Here is a 21,450-nt window from a genome sequence, read left to right on the forward strand (position 1 = left end):
ATTCCTTTAACCTCTCCCTTGCCTGGAACAATAGTGTGATTAATCTACTTGTGGTTAGGAGTACGGTATTTATTGGTTTATTGAGAGACATTATCTTATATGTTATTGGCTTGTGAAATTATTATAACTCCTGCAGTGAACCCGTGTTAAATAAATTACTGGTAAAAATCTTATTCTCTGACCATAATTTGCTGCCCCAAAGTACTTTCCATATAATTTTTCTATTTGTTTGCTAGAATCTGAATCCAAAAAGGTGTATCTATTGAAATTGATTGAAATGTCTCTTAATTATGTTTTATTACTCTAGAAGCTATAGCTCCTTCATCTTTCTCTCTTTTAAATTGTTATTACTATTATTACTGTTTTTTTTTTGTTTTGTTGAAGATACCAGGTTATTTGTTCTGTGGACTCCTCAGTCTGCATTTTCCTAATTGGAATTGCCATATTATTTTAATTTATATCTAGTACATTTATTCTGAAAACATTACTTCTGCTCATAAGACTTACTGTGGCAATTGGATTTCTTTTCGAGTTGTCTTCTTCTTCTCTGCAGGGTCTTGCAAATTTCACCCAGTCACGTTTGTATCTCCTTTTGCCTTGTTGTACCGCTGTCTCATATTCTTCATGTTGTCCTTTTGTCTTATGTAAAAAGGGATTCCATTTTATTTTGAACATTGTTGGAAATTTTTGCTTTGAGTATTAATTATAGACACCTAGGTTGAGGAGCCTCCTATGTTTCAAGATCTCTAAGACTGTTAAATATCTAATTTTCTCTCCCTCACACTGTCAAGCAAAGAATAAAACTTAAATAACTAGAATAGCTACAGAGCTATATGATTTTTAATATTAGCATTTAATCATATTTTATATTTTCTATATATATTACACAACATCTAACTATTCTGTGCATAAAAGACAGGTTTAATGAAAACCTGTTGATTTATGTAAGATAAGAAGAATGCATGAGATAAGTTACAATAATGACACTTATTCTTGCTAGTATTTAAATATTATTAGGTTAGCCATTAGAATTTTAATTATATTTTCACAATTAAATTATTAAATAATTTACAACATTAAATATTTATTTTTCCTGAGTACAATTTTAATTTTTTAACTAAACTATAATTTTAATTACAAAAAACTTTTTCATACTTTACCTCTATTCTCAATTCCCCATGAACCAAAAGGACCACCTGTAGACATTTAAATAAAGTCAAATTAAATGTGAATTCTTCAAATAAGTAATTATATAAGATAATAATCCTGGTTTTTACATTCTGCTGTTCATATTGTAGTTTGTTTCTATTTCAAAAGAAGTAGATTTGGAGACGCAGTATTCAAAGGGCAAAAGCCTTCCCCCAAAAAGAAAATATTGTTTGTATAAACAAGTTTTTTCAGTTCTTTAATCTGACTACAGCATTTCAATGATACACAGGAGAATCTATTGGACTTTTCAAAATTCTAACAGTTGTTGCAGCAACCAGACATTTCTTACCTGGCTTCTCTATAAACACTTCCCGGGAGCTATGGAAGCTATTGCTTTGGGAAACAATGATGAGCATCATTGTGATAAGCTTCAGAAAGTGCCATAGGAGATTATTAAAAGCCATGACCTACGCTACTGACTTGTACAAAGGCAATGCTGTATTAGTTAGTTGCAGCTGCAGGGTAAGGCATTTTCTTAGTCATATAAGAGTGGAGAGAGTGGAAAGGAACTAGTCTAATTTAGAGAATGAAACGTAAAAGATCGGGATATGCTATTCCAATCACTAGTGTTGTTGTCTGTGGGACATGGATCTGCGCATGTCTGCCTTACTACAATTTAAATTTGAGCTTAATATTCATACTGATCTGAAAAGAACTAAAAATAAGGGTAAAATGAAGCCAGGTGGGCCAGGGTCTTTACTTTCTCAAGAGAATACAGGACCTTCATCTGTGTCATTTTCCCCTTGGAATGCATTCTTCTTTCCCTTCACACACTTAAATATTACTCATCCTTTAAGATCATTTCAAGTTCCAACAGTCTCCATGAAACTGTCCTTACTGATGTCTCCTTTTCTGAGTTTGTACAACACATATTCTATAACATGCAGTTTTGGTCGTAATGGTTTACCATGATTTATTATTTCTTATGGCTTTATGTGCATTGTGATATCGCGCCAAGAGAATTGCAAACTTCCTAAATCATTGCTTCTGTATTATTTTTCTTCTTGCAATTAGTACAATACCTGTCCCTCAGCAGATGTTTAACCACTATTTTGTGACTCACTGATTACCTAATCTGAAGAGAGTCTGGAAGGGAAAAAGATTGTGAAAAATAAATCAGAAGAAAAAAATGATTATTTTTTTGTGTCAGTTGCTATTCATAGAGCTTTATGTTTACTATCTCACTTAGTATGGCAGTCATCTGAAGGAGATTCTATTATTGTAATCCCTATTTCATGGATGAAGAAATGGGGACATGAGAGAATGAGTACTTTGCCCCAACTAACAGCCCCAGGAGAGCCAGAATTTGAACCCCTTCAGCCTGACTACACTAAATTCTAACCAAAGTCAATGTAAATAAATAGAAAAAAACTAGTCATAGAAAGAAAGTTATATGATAGTCAGTTTAGATTTCTTCCTGGCAAAGGCTGCAGTTATTCCTGAAACAATGTAGATTTATTACACTGTTTATTTTGGAAGGTTATAATAAAGAGGCAGGTCCCAGTCAGAACCAAAGGAATAATCATACCAGACATAGAATGCCAGGACCCTTCCATTCTAAAAATTTCAGTAAAATCTTTATTTCAAAGGGTGTTTGTTAAAATTGTCATAAAAAGAACCATTACTTGTGGTTCTAACAGGTCTCAAAATGATTTTACAGCTTTGCTGCTCTTTATTAAACAATATCATGAGTTACGTGGGAGAAAAGACCAGAGCAATGCAGTCATTGCACTACTTTCTCAGTTCATAAGCACAACTCAGCCATACGTGAGAGGAGGGATGGACCAGGCACAATCTCTATTACAGGAAAACCAGAAAGAGTCATCCAGAAAATATGAATCATGTTTGTACTAGCCCAACGGAGAATGATTCTTCTAGTAGACATTAAGACATGATTTCTGTTTTCCTGGGAAGCAAAGAAAGGACAAACCCTAAACTATGGAAAATGAGCATTGCAGACAGGTGTTTCTTATTTGTTCAATCATTCATTGAATCAGAGCCCCTAGAGAAGTTACTCAGCCACACCTTTACTGTTTCCCATCCTCTCTTTTAAAGTCAGACCAACAAGAATGTTCTCCAATTGTACGGAATATTGTGAAAATGGGATTATTTTTGTATTTCTAGGGATATGGGGCACTTCTGAATAATGCAGTGTTCTTTATATATGTATTAGAGACATATAATCATAGGCTTACATTATTTTGAATAGTATTTTTTAAAAACTTTCCTATTTTAGTTAATTAATACTTATATGTGGCTACTTAGATGTTTTAGTTACTTTGTTTATATAAGTATTTTGAATATGTAATAAATATTTCAATAGTTTCTTGACAGTGTAAATCAACTAAGTTTTCTTTTTTTGTGGCCTAGAGTCTAGGAAATACCAATGTGGAGAAAACACTCCATATCTTGAGAATTTCTTTACTTTTCTTTCTTCCCTTTGTTTCCTGGTTATTTTTTATAATTTTGACTACATGATTTTTTAAAGCATTGGTATGGTCTAAATACCTCGGCATACGTAAGAATTAGAAATATTTTATGAAAAGCAAATGAGATTATTAGGTTAAAATGCGTATGATATAAAGTGATTTGATATTCACATGCCCTATTTGCTAATTAAAATGTATGTAGTTATATCATTAAGATTCCTATTGAGTGTGGTAGGTCCACAATAAATATATTTTGAGGATATGGGTGACTGGATTTAAAAATATCATATATAATAACAATTGCTTTTTACTGAGTTGGCCAAGGTTTTGTTTAGAGTAACCTGATACTTTAGGGTGGGGAAGGACAGACTGTTAGACTGTGCATTGGATCCACGGAGCTAGTCCTAGCCAGGCTAGGGCATGGCCACTCTTCTCAGAATGGGATAAGAGTGGATCACACCCACTCCACTCTGGGAAATTTGTAGAATGAATTGGGTAATTCAAAGAAATCATTACAAATTTTAAACTTGATTTTTTAAAATTATTAATTATTTTTGGAAAAATTCATGAAATATATATATACATAGGTTGGTGATATTATTTTTATAATTGGTTAAGTACAATGATTATGTGTCAGATCATAGAGGTCATTCAATACATGTTTGAATAAATTTCATATGTACAACTCAGAAGAAATGAGTGATTTATATTTTATGATACCTCATAGCTTTATATGTATATAGACTTTTTTTTTTTTTTGCGGTACGCAGGCTTCTCGCTGTTGTGGCCTCTCCCGTTGCAGAGCACAGGCTCCGGACGCGCAGGCTCAGCGGCCATGGCTCACGGGCCCAGGCTCTCCGCGGCATGTGGGATCTTCCCAGACTGGGACACGAACCCGCGTCCCCTGCATCGGCAGGCGGACTCTCAACCGCTGCGCCACCAGCGAAGCCCTGTATATAGACTTCTTAAAATTAAAATTTAAAAACCTGAAAGTAATTTAATAAGCTTTGTATTAATCAAGACAAATTCTTTAATTGAAAAAAATATATAAGTTTAATTACTTAAAAATTAATTTAGGACAGTTCAATTTTTAATAACTGATGTTTAGAGTAAGCTCAATTTAGAAAGTTAAGCCTTGTATCATGATAGAGGTGATAAGAAAAACAAATACCCATGGCTGTTTTCAAGAGCTCATTTTAAATACTGCGTAAGATGCAGTCAAATGTAGCAATAGAAAATCGGACACTGGATCCTGAATCCCTGAATTAAAATCCCAGTCTCACCATGTACCAGCTGAATAACTTGGGAACATTACTTAATTTTTCAGTTTCCTTATCTGTAAAATAGAAATAATAATTCTACTTACTTTATAGGTTTGTTGTGAGGATTAAATGAATTAACACGTCTAAAGCATATAGATGATCCTTAGCCTACAGTAACTGCTTAATAAGTGTTAATTACTTCTGTCCAGACTTTAAAAAAAAGGTGTAAAAGAGCCACTGTGATATTAAGTGACCTTTTATTATTATTATTCATGTCAAGGCACATAAGGACTTTTTCTTGAGCATCAGAAAAAGACAAGAACCAGCGCTCCACCGTACAGTTGTGTAGGTTGCTCCTTGCACAACTCCAGGGGGCACTGTTCACATTGTAGTTTATGTGAATGCACTTCCTGGCATTGTGCAGTGTACAGCCTGGCCAACTGTGCAGTGGCCATGTAAGAAAAATATGCATATTATACAAATTCAATTATTCATAGTATAATTATGGATAGTAGCCAATTGCCTATGTAATTCTTGTGATGAACTTCCCAAAGCAAGCCCTCACCTTAGGCTATCAGAATGACTCTTAACAGGAAAGGAAGAGACAAAGGCTAAGAGGTTTATGAGAAATGTCATGGACTCTGAGCGCTCTAAGTGAAAACCGGTTTTGGGTATTAAGTAAGTGGAAGCGGTAATAGGTGGAAGTAATGACATCTTTTCTAAGTTTTGCTCAAGTCAGGCAGGGATGGCTGGAATTTCTTGGCAAGGTTATTCTGATTTTAGAATCTTAAATTTTGGAGAGGCTCAGGAGGAAATTAATTTTCATATATTTATTAGTACTGGAAATTGGATTTCTTCATCAATCAAGATTCATCTTTATTACTAAAATATTACAAATAATAGGAATTAGAGTCTTACAAAGCACTTTATGTTTTCCAGAGCACTTTCCTATGCACATTGCTCCTTTATTCGTACTGTGGTCATTCTCATCAGTCAGGGGAACATGATTATTCTTATTTGACAGCTGAGGAAGCAAGGCCTGGAGTGAGTCAGTGGTACAGGCATAGATTGAAGTCTGTGAATTAGCTTTCATATATTACCTCTCTAGGCAACGCTGTATGGTCATAGGTTGGCGGCATTAACTCAAAACCTCCAAACAGGTCTTCCAACTTTCAGACCCCACCCTTTAATAGCAAAATATTTGCTTTCCCATTCCACAGTCCTTTTAAAAACAAAGTTTTTTCCCATCACCAAGCTATTTCGAAACTCTGGGTGGCAAGGGTTTCATTACCCTTCACAGAACGCACTTTTCAGTCTGACCCTCATCTGCCTTTTTAACTTCATGTCCAGATTCTCCAATGCAGACTATCATTCCAGCCAAATCAGTGTGTCCATTGCCTCTAGGCAAGTGCCATAATTGCGCCTGCCTTTGCATGTGCTGGGCTGACAACCGAAGATATCTCCCTGTGGCCCATCTATACTTATCAAAAAGCAGCTCAAATCTCACCTGGTCCATGGAGCCTGCTTTGCCTACCTCACCTCTGACTGACACTGCCTTCCACTAATAGCATTAAGAGTAGACCAGCACTATCCAGTTGAAATATAATAACCACAAATGTGAGCTGCATATATAATTTTAAAGTTTCTATTATTCATATTAAAAAGGTGAAATTAATTTTATTAATATATTTTAAACTAATATATCAAAAACATTGCCATTTCAATATGTAATCAACATAAAAATTATTAATGATACATTTTACATTTTTTTTCATACTGAATCTTCAAAACATGGTGCATGCTTTATACTTAACAGCACATTTCAATATAGATCAACCACATTTCAAGTGGTTGATAGCCACATGTGGCTACTGGCTACCATATTGGAAAGAGCAGGTCCAGACTTCTCAGTTTAATAACTATGTATGAAGTTAGATTGTTGTTTAAATAGCTTGTGTGTTTGTGTATGTGTGCCTGTAAAATTTTCCTGAGGGGAGCAAAATGTTCTAACCTCTCATAGCTTCTTCCATGACTAGCGTTATAGAGTCACCGTGAGGGGAAGTTATAGTTGAGAGAGGCCTCATTCAATCATTCATTTATACATTCTTCAAACAATTGTGCATCCACTGTAAGACAGATATTATGGTGGGCATTGGGGATACAAAGATGAATAAAACAGCCCTCAGTATAAGGATCTTACAGTCACTCCAGAACCAGAAGGGTAACTGAGAGTGGTGCATGTCAAAGCAGGGAAAGAAGCTCCTCTAAGCATGTGGCCGTCAAACTCCGTGACAACACTATTCCGACATCCCCTGCCACGTATCCCCTAGCTTCCCAGATTGGTCATTGGCTTGGACAGATGGGTTATGAGGCTACCTGCAGTTCATTTAGTTCAGAAAGGACCATCTGGAAAAGTGGGGAAGTCATTACAATTGTCACATTTCTTTTTACAATGTTCCTGGGTCAATTAAATTCATTAGATTGCGGAGACAATTAGTTACACTGTCATAATAGAAACAGACTCAAACGGAAGGGTGTGATACCAATTTTTCTGCTTGACCATTGCCATGAGAAGGAAGGCTGGGAAACTGGCTCACAGGCAGCCTATTCTAATTTTAAACATATTTAATTTTTAGAATGTTCTTCCTTGAGAACTATCTCCCTATAACTTCTTGAAGTTCAATTATCTCAATTTTTTTAGATGAGGAAATGAGGGAAACTGATGTGTAGGCCAACCCAACTTATTATTGATAAAATGAGGAATCAGTATTAGGAATTTAAAGAATATTCATTATGGTGTATTTCACTATTTTGATATCTTTGTGTAACTGATAATATTGTGAGAAGTTTTCTTCTTTACTAAAACAACACACTTAAGGAAAAAACTAGTCTGTAACAACCAGGCTAGTGCTTTGCTCTCCAGCTTCCACTTCTCTTTTATGTAATATTATATAAAACTTTCTCAATCCACAAAAGTATTACTCTTCTGAAAAACTGGCTAATAAAATATTCTGTCTTCTTTTGTACCCAGAGGTTGGATGTCTTTTGCACATAAAGGCTAAACGTAAAGCACTGTTTTCTTAATAACCCTCCCAACTTCTCTAGAGTCAAACATTGCTTTGATTTTAATTCCACAGTCTTTGACTACTTAAAAACATGTCAGGTATCAAGACCAGGGATGTACAATTCTTAGCCATATGCTTAAGAGATATAAAACCTTGGAAAATAGACCTCGTTCTCTTTTATGTGTTTTAGTTTGTGTATTAGAATAAAAGCATGAATAAAAAGATGAATAAAAGCATTACTTTGAAGAAACTTAAGGTGTTGTAGAAAATAGACTTGAGACAAGGATTATTTAATTCTTTAGTTAATAATTTACCTAAAGAAATGCTAAATGGCAACTTTCAAATTCATTTCTATCTGGCTTACTTTCTTATGTGAAAATACAACATTAAAAAAAAACGACAAAAGGGGGAAATTGGTAATCTTTACAATTTAATTTAAAAATGTTTATTTCCACTGACCTCTTTTTAGAATTTATAATAGGGATTCAGCAGTCAAATATAGCATTCTCTAACAAGGAAGGAAACAGGGAAAGTTTGCAATTATTAGAAAAAAAAATAGGACTTACCATTAAAATGACCAGAGCCCCCGTGGTTCTGAAAAGGAGCCAAGCCATTGTCTCTGATTTCTTTGGTGAACGAATCCAAGGGAGCTGCTGCTTTAGTCCTTCCAACTGCCTGCATGCGATGTCTAAGGAAAGCCCTCTCAGCGTCTCTGCTGTCTTCAGGACGGCAGTCTTCAGGAGTCTGCAGATGGCCTGTTATGCAGCTCCTCCCCACACGCTTGCATCACTTTTGTTCCCAGGTAAAAACTTAGACACACCTCAATTCCTGAAGCAATGAATTACTCTGTTGGAAGCTGAAAGAAAAGTTCACAGGCTAAAAACCAGTTTTAATAGGAAGGTACCAGATGATAAATTAATCGTGGTGTGGAAGTGAAAAAGTTAACCTTGACTACACTGAAAAAAAATCTAGTTGGCTGCTTCTCATGGTGCCAATTAAAACTGAAAAATAAAACAAACCTACAAAATTCCCCCAAATCTAACTTGTGGAAAAGCATTTATTTTAGCCTGAGTGTATGTGAGTAGACTTAAAGTTAAGCAAAATATATTTTAGGTGTTAAGCAATAATATATTTTATTGAAAGAAACTACAAATCTGAAGAAGAAAACCATCACATCAAGCAGTTATTAATACAGGTTTTGAATGAAAAGAACTGGAAATAAAATTGGACTAAACACATATGGTGCCTTGGATATTTGAAATATATAAGCTGCGCATTGCAAAATCAGATCCCTGATAATACTCAGATGACATCTTTCTATTGTATTTCTTTTCATTTATAAGTTTTTTAAAAAAGTAATTTGCCTAGTGAAGTAGGTTAACGCTGTGCACTTGTAATTACATTTCCTCTAGAGCAGATACCCTGCTCACTGCTGTTTACTTGTACACTTCTAAACTCCTGGACTCCAACTCAAGTTATGGGATGGGGAAAAGCTACTAAAGCACCTTTTTAGTTTGCTTATAACACTAGAGTTAAGAGCACTCTTAACATGCCAGAATATTTTTTTAAATGTTTGGTAGAAAAACAATGCTGTAAGTATTTGTGCATCAGGTTTTGGAAGCTTTTTAGTACCAGGGAAACCATTTAATCAGAGTATTTTAGACAGAAAGGATTTTATAGTCTAGGAGTTAGAAAAAGACACCTTATAGGTAAAAATCTTGTGGGATTTTTTTTTTTTGTCTTTTTAAAAATTGTGGTAAAATATACATAACAAAATTTACTATTTTAACTATTTTTAAGTTTCAGCTGAGTGGCATTAAGTATATTCACTAGTCTGTGACTGGACTAGTTAACAAATGTAAGGGGATAGAAGCTAGGATGAGTTTTATTGAACTTATTAGTGATTTGTGTAATGCAGAATTCAACAATTGAAGTGTTGGTTGCTTCTGAATTTAGTATCTGAATTTGTTTGACATTGGTGAGAGTTTTGGGTTTATATGTATGTATACTGGGGTTTTTTTCTTATAGCATAATGATAAATACATACATATGGACAAAGACTAGAATGAACCACCTTAATATACTAGAACTTATTTTTTGAATGAAGTGATTATGGATGTATTTTATTTCTTCATTACGGTTGTATATATTTTCTTATTTTTGGTAATGAGAATGTATTAGTTTTATAATTAAAAAAGAAACTTCTTTAAAAATAATGTGATTATTTTAACTTCTTTAAAAATAATGTGATTACTTTAAAGAAGTAATAATGTGATTACTTCTTTAAAAATAATGTGATTAAAAATAATGTGTGTTATTATGAATAACATTCTAAACTTGGGGCAGGGAAAAAGAGAAAAACATAATGAACTTTCAGTTCCTTCCTTTTCCATAATTTAATATCTTGCAATTTCTTCAAAGCATTATTGTGCTAAAGACAAAAGAAATTTTAAAAATGATAGCAGTGAATTATGATATTCCTAGGAATACCCATAAGTTGTATTGTGGACTAAATTCTAGACTCAATTTTTGTGTGTGTGTGATTTACCTTTCCTAAAACTCCAGTTCTTTGATAATTATATAAATATTTATTTATTTGGCTGTACTGGGTCTTAGTTATGGCACGTGGGATCTTTGTTGCTGCATGTGGGCTCTTAGTTGCGGCATGAGGAATCTAGTTCCCTGACCAGGAATCAAACTTGAGCCCCCTGCATTGGGAGCATGGAGTATTAATCACTGGACCACCGGGGAAGTCCCTTCTTTCACAATTTTAATTAATTAGACTTAAAAATGTTGATTATCACTTCACTCTTTCCTTACCTGAACACAAGTTAAGGACAACTGGTATTTCATTTTTGTATTTTGAAATAACATCTAAGGATTCTTGGTTGGGTGGTGTAAATAGGGTATGGGCACCCTTATAGGAGAGTAATGTACCAGACTTGGCCTGATTCAGGCTGGCTCCATCTAATTGTCCCTGTTAAGGAGGGTTGTAGAAAGCAAGGATGGATCCCATTGTCCATTCTGTAGGCAGACGGGACTCCCCTAATCTTCTTTCTATGTGCTCTTGACAGTGTTTTAAGCCAACACTTCTTTTTCTTTGCAGGATTGGGAACCTCAGTAAGGTAATAAATCATCCTTGTGTTGGGGCCACATTTACATGGTGATAGGAAGGTGGCCTGGAGGTTACTCCTGCTGGGGAGTGCATTTGCATCGTGCCTTCTGGACTAAGCAGTGTTTTCTCTTGCTATTTTTGTTTATGTTTGTGAAAAGGAAAGAAGGGAGGATTTTCCAATAGTTTTTGTTGAGTGATTATGTTATTACTCTCCAGATAATGGCTTTGGAAACATAAGCCCAACTTGAAACTGGCTTTTACTCAAGAAGCTGAAATAAAAATGAGGATCATAACAGTAATAATCATAATCATTAAAAAGGAGCTTCATTGTATGTGTGTATTGTGCTTCATTTGAAGCATCATATTAAAAATATAAGAATTGGACAATAGATACAATACATCATAGTTTAAGAAGTGACCATTCTTCAGTCTGCTGGAAATTGAACCATGGCATAAGAAGTGAAGCAATAAAAATGAGTATTTATTTAAGAGGCAGTGGTTTCAGTGGTTTCCATGATGTTTCTAATGCTCATTATCTACAGCAATTCTATTATTCACCAAGTAGAGGATGTTAATAAGACTGCTTTCACTGGCAAGCCTTCACTGGTTTTTGTTTGTTTTGACTGGAAACATGTATATAATATATCTTATATGTCAGACATCATTACTTCTTGATATTTAATTGTTCTTGAATGTCCACAAATTCATTAATTAAGGTATGAGTTCCACAGATCATGCATTAACAAAATGATACATACATCCTGAAATGGCCTGCCAACATAGTGATCCATCACTTTTTGTTATTCAAGATAATGGAAATCATACACTTCTTTCATTAGGATCATCACTTGAAGGCATCCAGAAATGTCAGAGAATGTAATAATTGTGCATCTGCAGAGAACAGTCTGCAACTTTAAAAATCAGTGAAAATAGAGCTATTGATCTAATTTTCTATTAGAGAGTATGCAACATGGTCACCATGGTTCTGTAATTCCTAGAGTTCTTTCTTTCAAAAGATTCGTGCAATTTTTTTTATCATATATTGATTCAAGCCCAAATTTTAGAAGGGTAAATATGGGTGAATGCACATTTAAAAATTTTTTACTTATGTCGTGGATTAGGGTCAACATCTTTTGGCTTTGTTTAGTCTGATTAGGCAATTGCTTATTTGTGGGAATATTTTTATAAGGTAATAAAGAGTGTGAATGGAGGAAATTTTTTTTTTTTTTTTAATGGAGGAATTTTCCAAATGAGCCTCATGTTCACTTCAACAACGTGTTTCTTTAGGAAACTTTTCTTTGGTTCTTGTGGTTGGTTGGATATAAACTTGACCAGGTGGAATCTACTTACAAAATCTATTTTGAATCCATCTAGTTCCCTCCTTCTCTGGGCATCCACACTCACCAGATTCCTGGCATCTCTCAGGCAGCCTAGGTAATGGGCCTAGGACTGAGCTCCTGTTCCCTTCTCGCCTCTCACCCTATCCTCCTCTCACTCAGCAACCTGACTGCTATTTTTGAAAGGATGGTGGCTTCCAATGTACTTCGAACAGAATCAAAACTGCCTGTTGTGGCTTTCAGGGAACTGCCTGGTCCATTCCTTGTGTTCCTCTCCAGCCACTTCACACACTCCTTCCTTCTCACATGCACCTTCTTTTGTTCTTCAAAAAACCACCAGCTCTTTCCTGCCTCAGGTCTTCACTCAGTTTCTCTCCTGCCTGGTTGGTAGCTTATGAGACCTTCTCAGAGGGGTCCTTTCTTCCTACTCCCTAACGTGGGCACTCTCATCCCCATTATTTTATCTGCCATCCCAATTTGCTGCCTGTATAGGTCTTAGTGCCATGTTTCCATTGTTATTTCTTAGTTGGAGTGCTTATATTGCCCTTCTCTACTTGACTGTGCACTCTATCCAGGATCTATCATGTCTATTTCATTTAGTAGCTTATTCCCAGCAATTTTCAGGGTGAATAAATGAATATATATTTAAATTTTTTGTGCAAGTACATCTGCTGGATCAAAGAGCACATGTAGTACAGTTTTTAATAGGTCGTCATCCCAGAAGGCTATACCAGTTTACATTCCCACTGATAGTGTAAGAAATTGTCCTTCCTCCCTCCCCTCCCCCAGGCATAATGCTTATTATAGGTAATTCTTTTCTGCTTCTTTTATGAGAAAATAGTACTTGTATAAAAAATATATTTTAGTTCTACTAAGAGATTTAAATGTTCATTTAAATGCTAATAATTTATCAGTTTAAAATAAATGGAAATAAAGTTAATATTCTGAGCATAGAAAACTAAGAAACTGAACCCAGAACTAAGTAACTTCTGGATCTTGGTTAGATCCAAAAGACCTAGCATCCCTCCTGGATCTAACCTCATCCTGGCCATTTCACCATCTCAGGTGATATAATAATAAGATTTGAGAGAGAGGAGCAAAGATGGCGGAGTAGAAGGACGTGCTCTCACTCCCTTTTGCGAGAACACCAGAATCACAACTAGCTGCTGGACAATTATCGACAGGAAGACACTGGAACTCACCAAAAAAGACACCCCACATCCAAAGACAAAGGAGAAGCCACAATGAGACAGTAGGAGGGGCGCAATCACAGTAAAATCAAATCCCATAACTGCTGGGTGGGTGACTCACAGACTAGAGAACACTTATACCACAGAAGTCCACCCACTGGAGTGAAGGTTCTGAGCCCCATGTCAGGCTTCCCAATCTGGGGGCCCGGCAATAGGAGGAGGAATTCCTAGAGAATCTGACTTTGAAGCCTAGTGGGAATTGATTGCAGGACTTCAACAGGACTGGGGGAAATAGATACTCCACTCTTGGGGGGCACACACAAAGTAGTGTGCACCTAGGGACCCAGGGGAAGGAGCAGTGACCCCAAGGGAGAATGAACCAGACCTACCTGCTACTGTTGGAGGGTCTTCTGTAGAGGTGGGAGGTGGCTGTGGCTCACCGTGAGGACAAGGACACTGACAGCAGAAGTTCTGGGAAGGACTCCTTGGCATGAACCCTCCCAGAGTCTGTCATTAGACCCACCAAAGAGCCCAGGTAGGCTCCAGTGTTGGGTTGCCTCAGGACAAACAACCAACAAAGAGGGAACCCAGCCGCACCCATCAACAGTCAAGTGGATTAAAGTTTTACTGAGCTCTGCCCACCAGAGCAACAGTCAGCTCTACCCACCACCAGTCTCACCCATCAGGAAATTTCCACAAGCCTCTTAGATAGCCTCATGCACCAGAGAGCAGACAGTAGAAGCAAGAAGAACTACAATCCTGCAGCCTGTGGAACAAAAACCACATTCACAGAAAGATAGAAAAGACGAAAAGGTGGAGAGCTATGTACCAGATGAAGGAACAAGATAAAACCCCAGAGAAACAACTAAATGAAGTGGAGACAGGTAACCTTCCAAAAAAAAAATTCAGAATAATGATAGTGAAGATGATCCAGGATCTTGGAAAAAGAACGGAGGGAAAGATTGAGAAGATGTAAGAAATGTTTAACAAAGACCTAGAAGAATTAATGAACAAACAAACAGAGATGAACAACACAATAACTGAAATGAAAAATACAGTTGAAGGGGGATTCCCTGGTGGCGCAGTGGTTGAGAGTCCGCCTGCCGATGCAGGGGACATGGGTTCGTGCCCCGGTCCGGGAAGATCCCACATGCCACGGAGCGGCTGGGCCCGTGAGCCATGGCTGCTGAGCCTGCGCATCCTGAGCCTGTGCTCCACAACGGGAGAGGCCACAACAGTGAGAAGCCCGTGTACCGCAAAAAAAAAAAAAAAGAAAAAAAAAAGAAAAGAAAAGAAAAGAAAAATACACTAGAAGGAATAAATAGCAGAATAACTGAGGGAGAAGAACAGATAAGTGATCTGGAAGACAGAATGCTGGAATTCACTGCTGCAGAACTGAATAAAAATAAAGAATGAAAAGAAATGAAGACAGCCTAAGAGACCTCAAGGACAACATTAAACGCAACAACATTCGCATTATAGGGGTTCCAGAAGGAGAAGAGAGAAAGGACCAGAGAAAATATTTAAGGGATTATAGTTGTTAATCTATAGGATTAAAGTTCCCTAACATGTGAAAGGAAATAGCCACCCAAGTCCAGGAAGTGCAGCGAGTCCCATACAGGATAACCCAAGGAGAAACATGCCAAGACACATAGTAATCAAATTGGCAAAAATTAAAGACTAAGAAAAATTATTAAAAGCAGCAAGGGAAAAACGACAAATAGCATAAAAGGGAACTCGCATAAGGTTAACAGCTGATTTATCAGCATAAACTCTACAAAACAAAACAATACAAACCAAAAAAACTAATACTAAACTTTCTTTGGGTTATTTGCCCAGAAATATGTTAATATAAATGTTTCAGACATTACATGAAATTCCTAAAAATCTTATATGTTCTGTTATAATGTTATGTCATAATTCTAGTTATTACTTTAAAATGTATATCTCAGAAATAACTAAATTTCCTTGTCAATTGCATTATTATGAACTTTCATCAAATCTTTAACCATGGTCATTTTTAAGTCTTTTGTCATTTACAGACAGTTCTGAGTATACTCTGATGCTTTTGCAAAAATGTTCTTATAAAAGGGTTTCATCTTCAAGGAATTCATGGAAAAGACTCTGACAAGTACAGGTTTCTGGTATATACTGCTGAACTGAATGAATAAGCATTTTCAGAACTCTAATGGAAAACTGATGAATTCATAAAAGTATTAACAAAAGATCAATGTGAAAAAAATTAATTACATGGGACTGAGTGAACTGATGAGGATGATTATAATTTTTGTGACTTTCTGTTTAAATTTTAAAAATGTTTAAAAAAAGATTCATTATGTTGGTTAATAAATGACATGTCAAACTTGAAAACAGTGAAAAAAATTAAAAAAAAGATTTGAAAAGATAAGACAATCAAATATGCAAAGTCAAATATTAATTTCCTATACTCTCTAGTTCTTGTTACATCCCTTTACTTGTATATATATATTCCTTTTGATGATAAAGAGCACATTTCACAGAAGTCCTTGAATATTTTCAAGTATCATGGGAGCCATAACTTATGTTTTCCTAGTAGTCAAATTGTACCAGTATTATTATAGGTAATTCCTAAGGAAAGAAAACAAAACTTTTTTTTTTTTTTTTTTTTTTTTTTTTGCGGTGCACGGGCCTCTCACTGTTGTGGCCTCTCCCGTTGCGGAGCACAGGCTCCGGATGCGCAGGCTCAGCGGCCATGGCTTACGGGCCCAGCCGCTCCGCAGCATGTGGGATCTTCCCAGACCGGGGCACAAACCCGCGTCCCCTGCATCGGCAGGCGGACTCTCAACCACTGTGCCACCAGGGAAGCCCACAAAATTTTTTATAATTAAAAAAATTTAAATCTCAACCCACCACTCCACCCATGGGAAGAAAATCACACACCATGAAGCATGGCTGCCAGTGGAATGGATACACTGCATCATACACAACAGCATTTATGCTCCCTGGTCTGCCTTAGATGCCAATCTGTAGATGGGATCTGAAAACATCATGGAACATTTTAAAAAATGATCTCCAAGGATTACAGGAGTATTTGTGGTTAAGAACTCCTAGTTCTAGTGTGGAAAGGAAGGATGCTTCTGAAAATGAGCCGTCTGTCATTCCTTATTCTTTTGGGTCAAAGACTGATGTGTTTAATCTTTTCTACCAAAGACTCATGTGTTACTGGCTTTTTACATGAGGCATCATATGCTGATACTTTTATGATTAGTAAGTTGCAAGTAAGTTTCAAACCTGTAAAACTTGCACAACTTATTGTCCTGGGCATTTTACCACTGGAGTCCTGACTAGGAGCTACAAAGCCTCTTGAGAAGATTAATGAGAGGAAACAAATTTCAAGTGTATTTTGTTGCTTTTGTTTTTCAGGGGCACAGCAACTCCTGATCATGTGGATCTGTTTTGTATTCACATAGTACTTAGGAAGGCACTGAACTTCCCGTTCAAACATATGAACGTGTTTCTTCTACAATTTTGGACATATCTAGTTGGCCTTCCTTTGAATAAACACCCTTATTCTATTTGCTGACATTAAGAAGACGATCAGAATCCATTACCTACCTGAATAGGGAATAAATCCATGTCTTACAGCAAAATGTTGTTTAGCTTATAGAATTTTGTTCTATATTATTTCACATTAAATTTTTGAACATCATTTCAATTTACTTTTCTTTATTGAAACTTCTGAAGATTCCTATGGATTCATTTAGGCTGAACGTTTCTCAAAGCACATCTTTACAGTATGATTTTATTTTTTTGATCCAGTGCCGGCACAGCTGCAGCATATTTGGTCTTTTTCTGGAAGGATACACCTAAAGAGAGATTAAAGGTAGAGAAAACTCCACCTCTAGTCTTCCTTGTTTGCACAGCATGTTCACGAATCAGTTTGGGCTTCATTTTTGATGCCTTAGACACACGGCTAATTTTATGGATGTTTGTGCTTGTTGATTAACTTGTTCAACATTCTGACTTAATGTTAATCTTCAATTCTCCATGTGAATTCAGGATTGACAAATTCTCAGAACACCTTTTTATTCCTTCAGACTTTGAAGTGATTCAGTTTATACTAATTTGGGTAAGTCAGCCTGAGTTTTAAGGAAGTGTTTTGAGCTTATGAAATTTATCTCCAGTTACTCCAAGTTTCACTATATGAAGCTCCTCAATGGTCAGTTGGTCTGTTGAGGCTTTCCATTTTGGGGGCTACATTTTGATAATTTATATTTTGCAAGGAGATTATCCATATCTTCTAGAGTTTTCAAATTTATTGTCACACATTTGCATGTAGCACTTTTCTTAGAAATTTTAAGGTGGATTTTTGTATAATAAATCAGTAACTTTTTAACCCTAGTAATAAGAGTCTAGAAAGTGAAATGAGAAAAAGAATTCATTCATAGTCTCAGGTAAAAACAGTAAAATATTTGGAAGTAATTTTCTTAAGAATGGTTAGAAGACTATTAATGAAGGATGTGAAATAAGATCTAAGAAAATAGAAAGATATTAATGTGTTCCTGGATGAAATGAATTACTATGTCAGTTCCTCAAAGAAAAATTCTCAATGCAGTCTCAGACTTGACCCATAGCCTATGTGAAGGACGAAGGTGGAGGATAAAAATATCTTAAAGTCTGTTTGGAAGAAAAATATGCCCCCAGCAGCCCTAGTAAGTCACCTGCATACAAATGAGTTCCGTTCTGACAGCACATTCATAAGGCCAACAAAGTTAGCCTAACTAAAAGAATCAGCTATGTAGGACTGAACTGTAATAGGTTTATAATACTTTTCACATAAATAATACGCTAAAAAAACCCACAAAAATTAAACATTTTTAATTTTACAGTACAGTACTTTGAAAAGTACAATAGTACAGGACAACAGCTGGCATACAGGGGCTGGCATCGAGTGAACAGGCAAGAAGAGTTACTGACTGGAGGAGGCAGAGGAGGTGGGAAATGGTAGAGCTGAAGTATCGTCAGCAATAGGAGATGGAGGGCAAGCTGCAGTTTCTCTCACGCCTGACGTGGATGGAATGCACGTTCACATCTTTGAAAGTTCGCAACTTGAAGGTTCGCATGTATGGGGCTTACTGTAATTTAAAATGATTAAGAAGAATATTGTGGGAAAACTGGACAGTTACATGTGAGAGAATGAAACCAGAACATTTCCTCATACCATATACAAAAAAATCCCAAAAGACTCAAAATGGATTAAAGACCTAAATGTAAGACAAGAAACTGTAAAGCTCCTAGAAGAAAACATAGACAGAACACTCTTGGACATCAATCGTAGCAATACTTTTTTGGATCTGTCTCCTAAAGCAAAGGAAATAAAATAAAAAATGAACAAATGGGACCTAATTAGACTTAAAAGCTTTTGCACAGCAAAGGAAACCATTAACAAAACAAAAACACAACCTACTGAATGGGAGAAAATATTTGCTAATGATATGACTGATAAGGGGTTAATATCTAGAAAATATAACAGCTCATACAACTCAACATCAGAAAAGAAAACAACTCAATTGAAAAATGGGCAGGAGACCTGAACAGACATTTTTACAAAGAGAACAGGCAGATGGCCAACAGGCACATGAAAAGATGCTCAACATCACTAATAATCATGGAAATGCAAATCAAAACTATAGCGAGATATCACCTCACAGCTGTCAGAATGGCTGTCATCAAAAAGAACACAAATAACAAATGTTGGCGAGGATGTGGAGAAAAGGGGACCTGCATACACTGTTGATGGGAATGTAAATTGGTACAGTCACTGTAGAAAACAGTGTGGAGGTTTCTCAAGAAACTAAAAATAGAACTACTATATGACCCAGAAATTCTACTCCTAGGTATTTGTCTGAAAAAACCCAAAAACAATACTTCAAAAAGATACATGCACCCTGATGGTCATAGCAGCATTATTTACAATTGCCAACATATGGAAGCAACCCAAGTGTCCATTAACAGATGAATGGACAAAGAAGAGTGGTATATATATATATAATAGAATACTACTGAACCATAAAAAAGAATGAAAATTTGCCATTTGCAACAACATGGATGGATTTGGGGGTATTTTTAAAAATAAATTTATTTATTTTTTTGGCTGTATTGGGTCTCTGTTGCTGCATGCGGGCTTTCTCTAGTTGCGGCGAGTGGGGGCTACTCTTCCTTGCAGTGCGCAGGCTTCTCATTGCAGTGGCTTCTCCTATTGCAGAGTATGGGCTCTAGGCATGCAGGCTCAGTAGTTGTGGAGCACGGGCTTAGTTGCTCCATAGCATGTGGAGTCTTCCTGGACCAGGGTTCCAACCCCTGTCCCCTGCATTGGTGGGCAGATTCTTAACCACTGCACCAGCAGGGAAGTCCGGACTTGGGGTATCATACGAAATGAAATAAGTCAGACAGAGAAGACAAATACTGTATGATATCACCTATATGTGGAATCTAAACACTAAAACAAACTAGTGAACATAATGAAACAGACTCACACTTGTGGTTACCAGTGGGGAGAGGGAAGGGGGGAGGGGCAACATAGGAGTAGGGGATTAAGAGGTACAAACTACTAGGTATAAAATAAGCTACAAGTATATATTGTACAACACAGGGAATAGAGCCAATATTTTATAATAACTATAAATGGAGTATAACCTTTAAAACTCGTGAATTACTAATGTACATTGGTAACATATAATATTGTACATCAACTATACTTCAATTGAAAAATATATATACGAGGTGGGCTGGGAGGTGCAGAACTGAAAGCAGAATCAGCCCAATTTCTTCTCTTCATCAGGGTTTACTCTCCACAAATTTAGCGCCACTGAGGCACTGAAGTGAAATACAAATACAAAAGCGTTTGCTTTCCTTGCTTAAATCCTTCAGTGTCTCCTCAACTGCTGTAAGATAAACTGCCAGCCCTTTACCGTGGCCACAAGGTTTTCCTTGTGGAAAACCTTTTTGGTTTTTTTGTTCCAATGGCCATCTAGGTCTCATGGCCACCGTTTCCCACATGTACATGATGCTCTTTATGCCTGTGTCACACCAGGCTGCACACTGCTGGTGGTTGCCCCACCCCATTCCACCACCTCCTCATCACCTTGCTACATGCTTCCCTAACAATGAGATGAGGATTCATCCTCTCCAGATACCATCTCTGATCTCCCAAACTAGCCTGTGCTCTGCGTCTGCATGTCCATATGTAGCACATAGGTAGAGATTTCGTAAAGATTATCCTGGAATGTTTGCTTAAGAGTTGATCTCTCTTAATAGTCTGTAGCATCGTCAAGGGTGGGGCTGTGTCTGGTTCCTCTTTGTAGCCCCAGTGCCTCGCCTGTTCATGTCAGATACTCAATAAATATTTTTGAAACGAAATGAAGTCAGTGGATTGAAAGTATGAACAAAATGTGGGTTAGGAATCATGCCACTGAGTGGTCCATTGAAAGAACAGATCTGGGAATCCTGGGAGAAAGTCTAAGATCAGGGTCAGGACTACCAGGTCAGACTGTAGGATGTGGGCATCTTTCAGTATCTGGAAAAGTTCTTGTTGAGCTAACACTCAGAAATCCAAGTCAGGTCTAAGGGAGAAGCAGTCAGAATAGAAGTCAAGAGTTTGGCATTTAGGACTCGTATGAGAAAAACAACGACGACAAAAATGGGAATGGAGTACAAATTAGGAACAAGAATCAGCACAGGCAACTAGTCAGTTTAACAAGCTCCAAACCAGGAAATAACTATCTGTCCTAGAACAGGATTATCTCTGCTCTGTCTTGTGCAGTCTTCCGGGTGAGGTCAGAGATCAGGTTGGGCCAGTGTGACT

The 21,450-nt window shown here is 36.6% G+C and overlaps 1 protein-coding gene across 1 annotated transcript in view; it reads right to left on the reverse strand.

The window, feature by feature from the left end:
- The window catches only part of DSG3 (desmoglein 3), a 28,162-nt gene extending 19,583 nt beyond the window's left edge, over nt 1-8,579 (reverse strand). Inside the window, 3 exon segments of the mRNA XM_059040266.2 lie at nt 508-639; nt 1,161-1,196; nt 8,532-8,579. Of these exon segments, the coding sequence (XP_058896249.2) occupies nt 508-639; nt 1,161-1,196; nt 8,532-8,579 (216 nt within the window).
- Between the last annotated feature and the right edge of the window lie 12,871 nt (nt 8,580-21,450).

This window comes from Kogia breviceps, chromosome 15, assembly GCF_026419965.1.
Source record: "Kogia breviceps isolate mKogBre1 chromosome 15, mKogBre1 haplotype 1, whole genome shotgun sequence".
NCBI lineage: Eukaryota > Metazoa > Chordata > Mammalia > Artiodactyla > Physeteridae > Kogia > Kogia breviceps.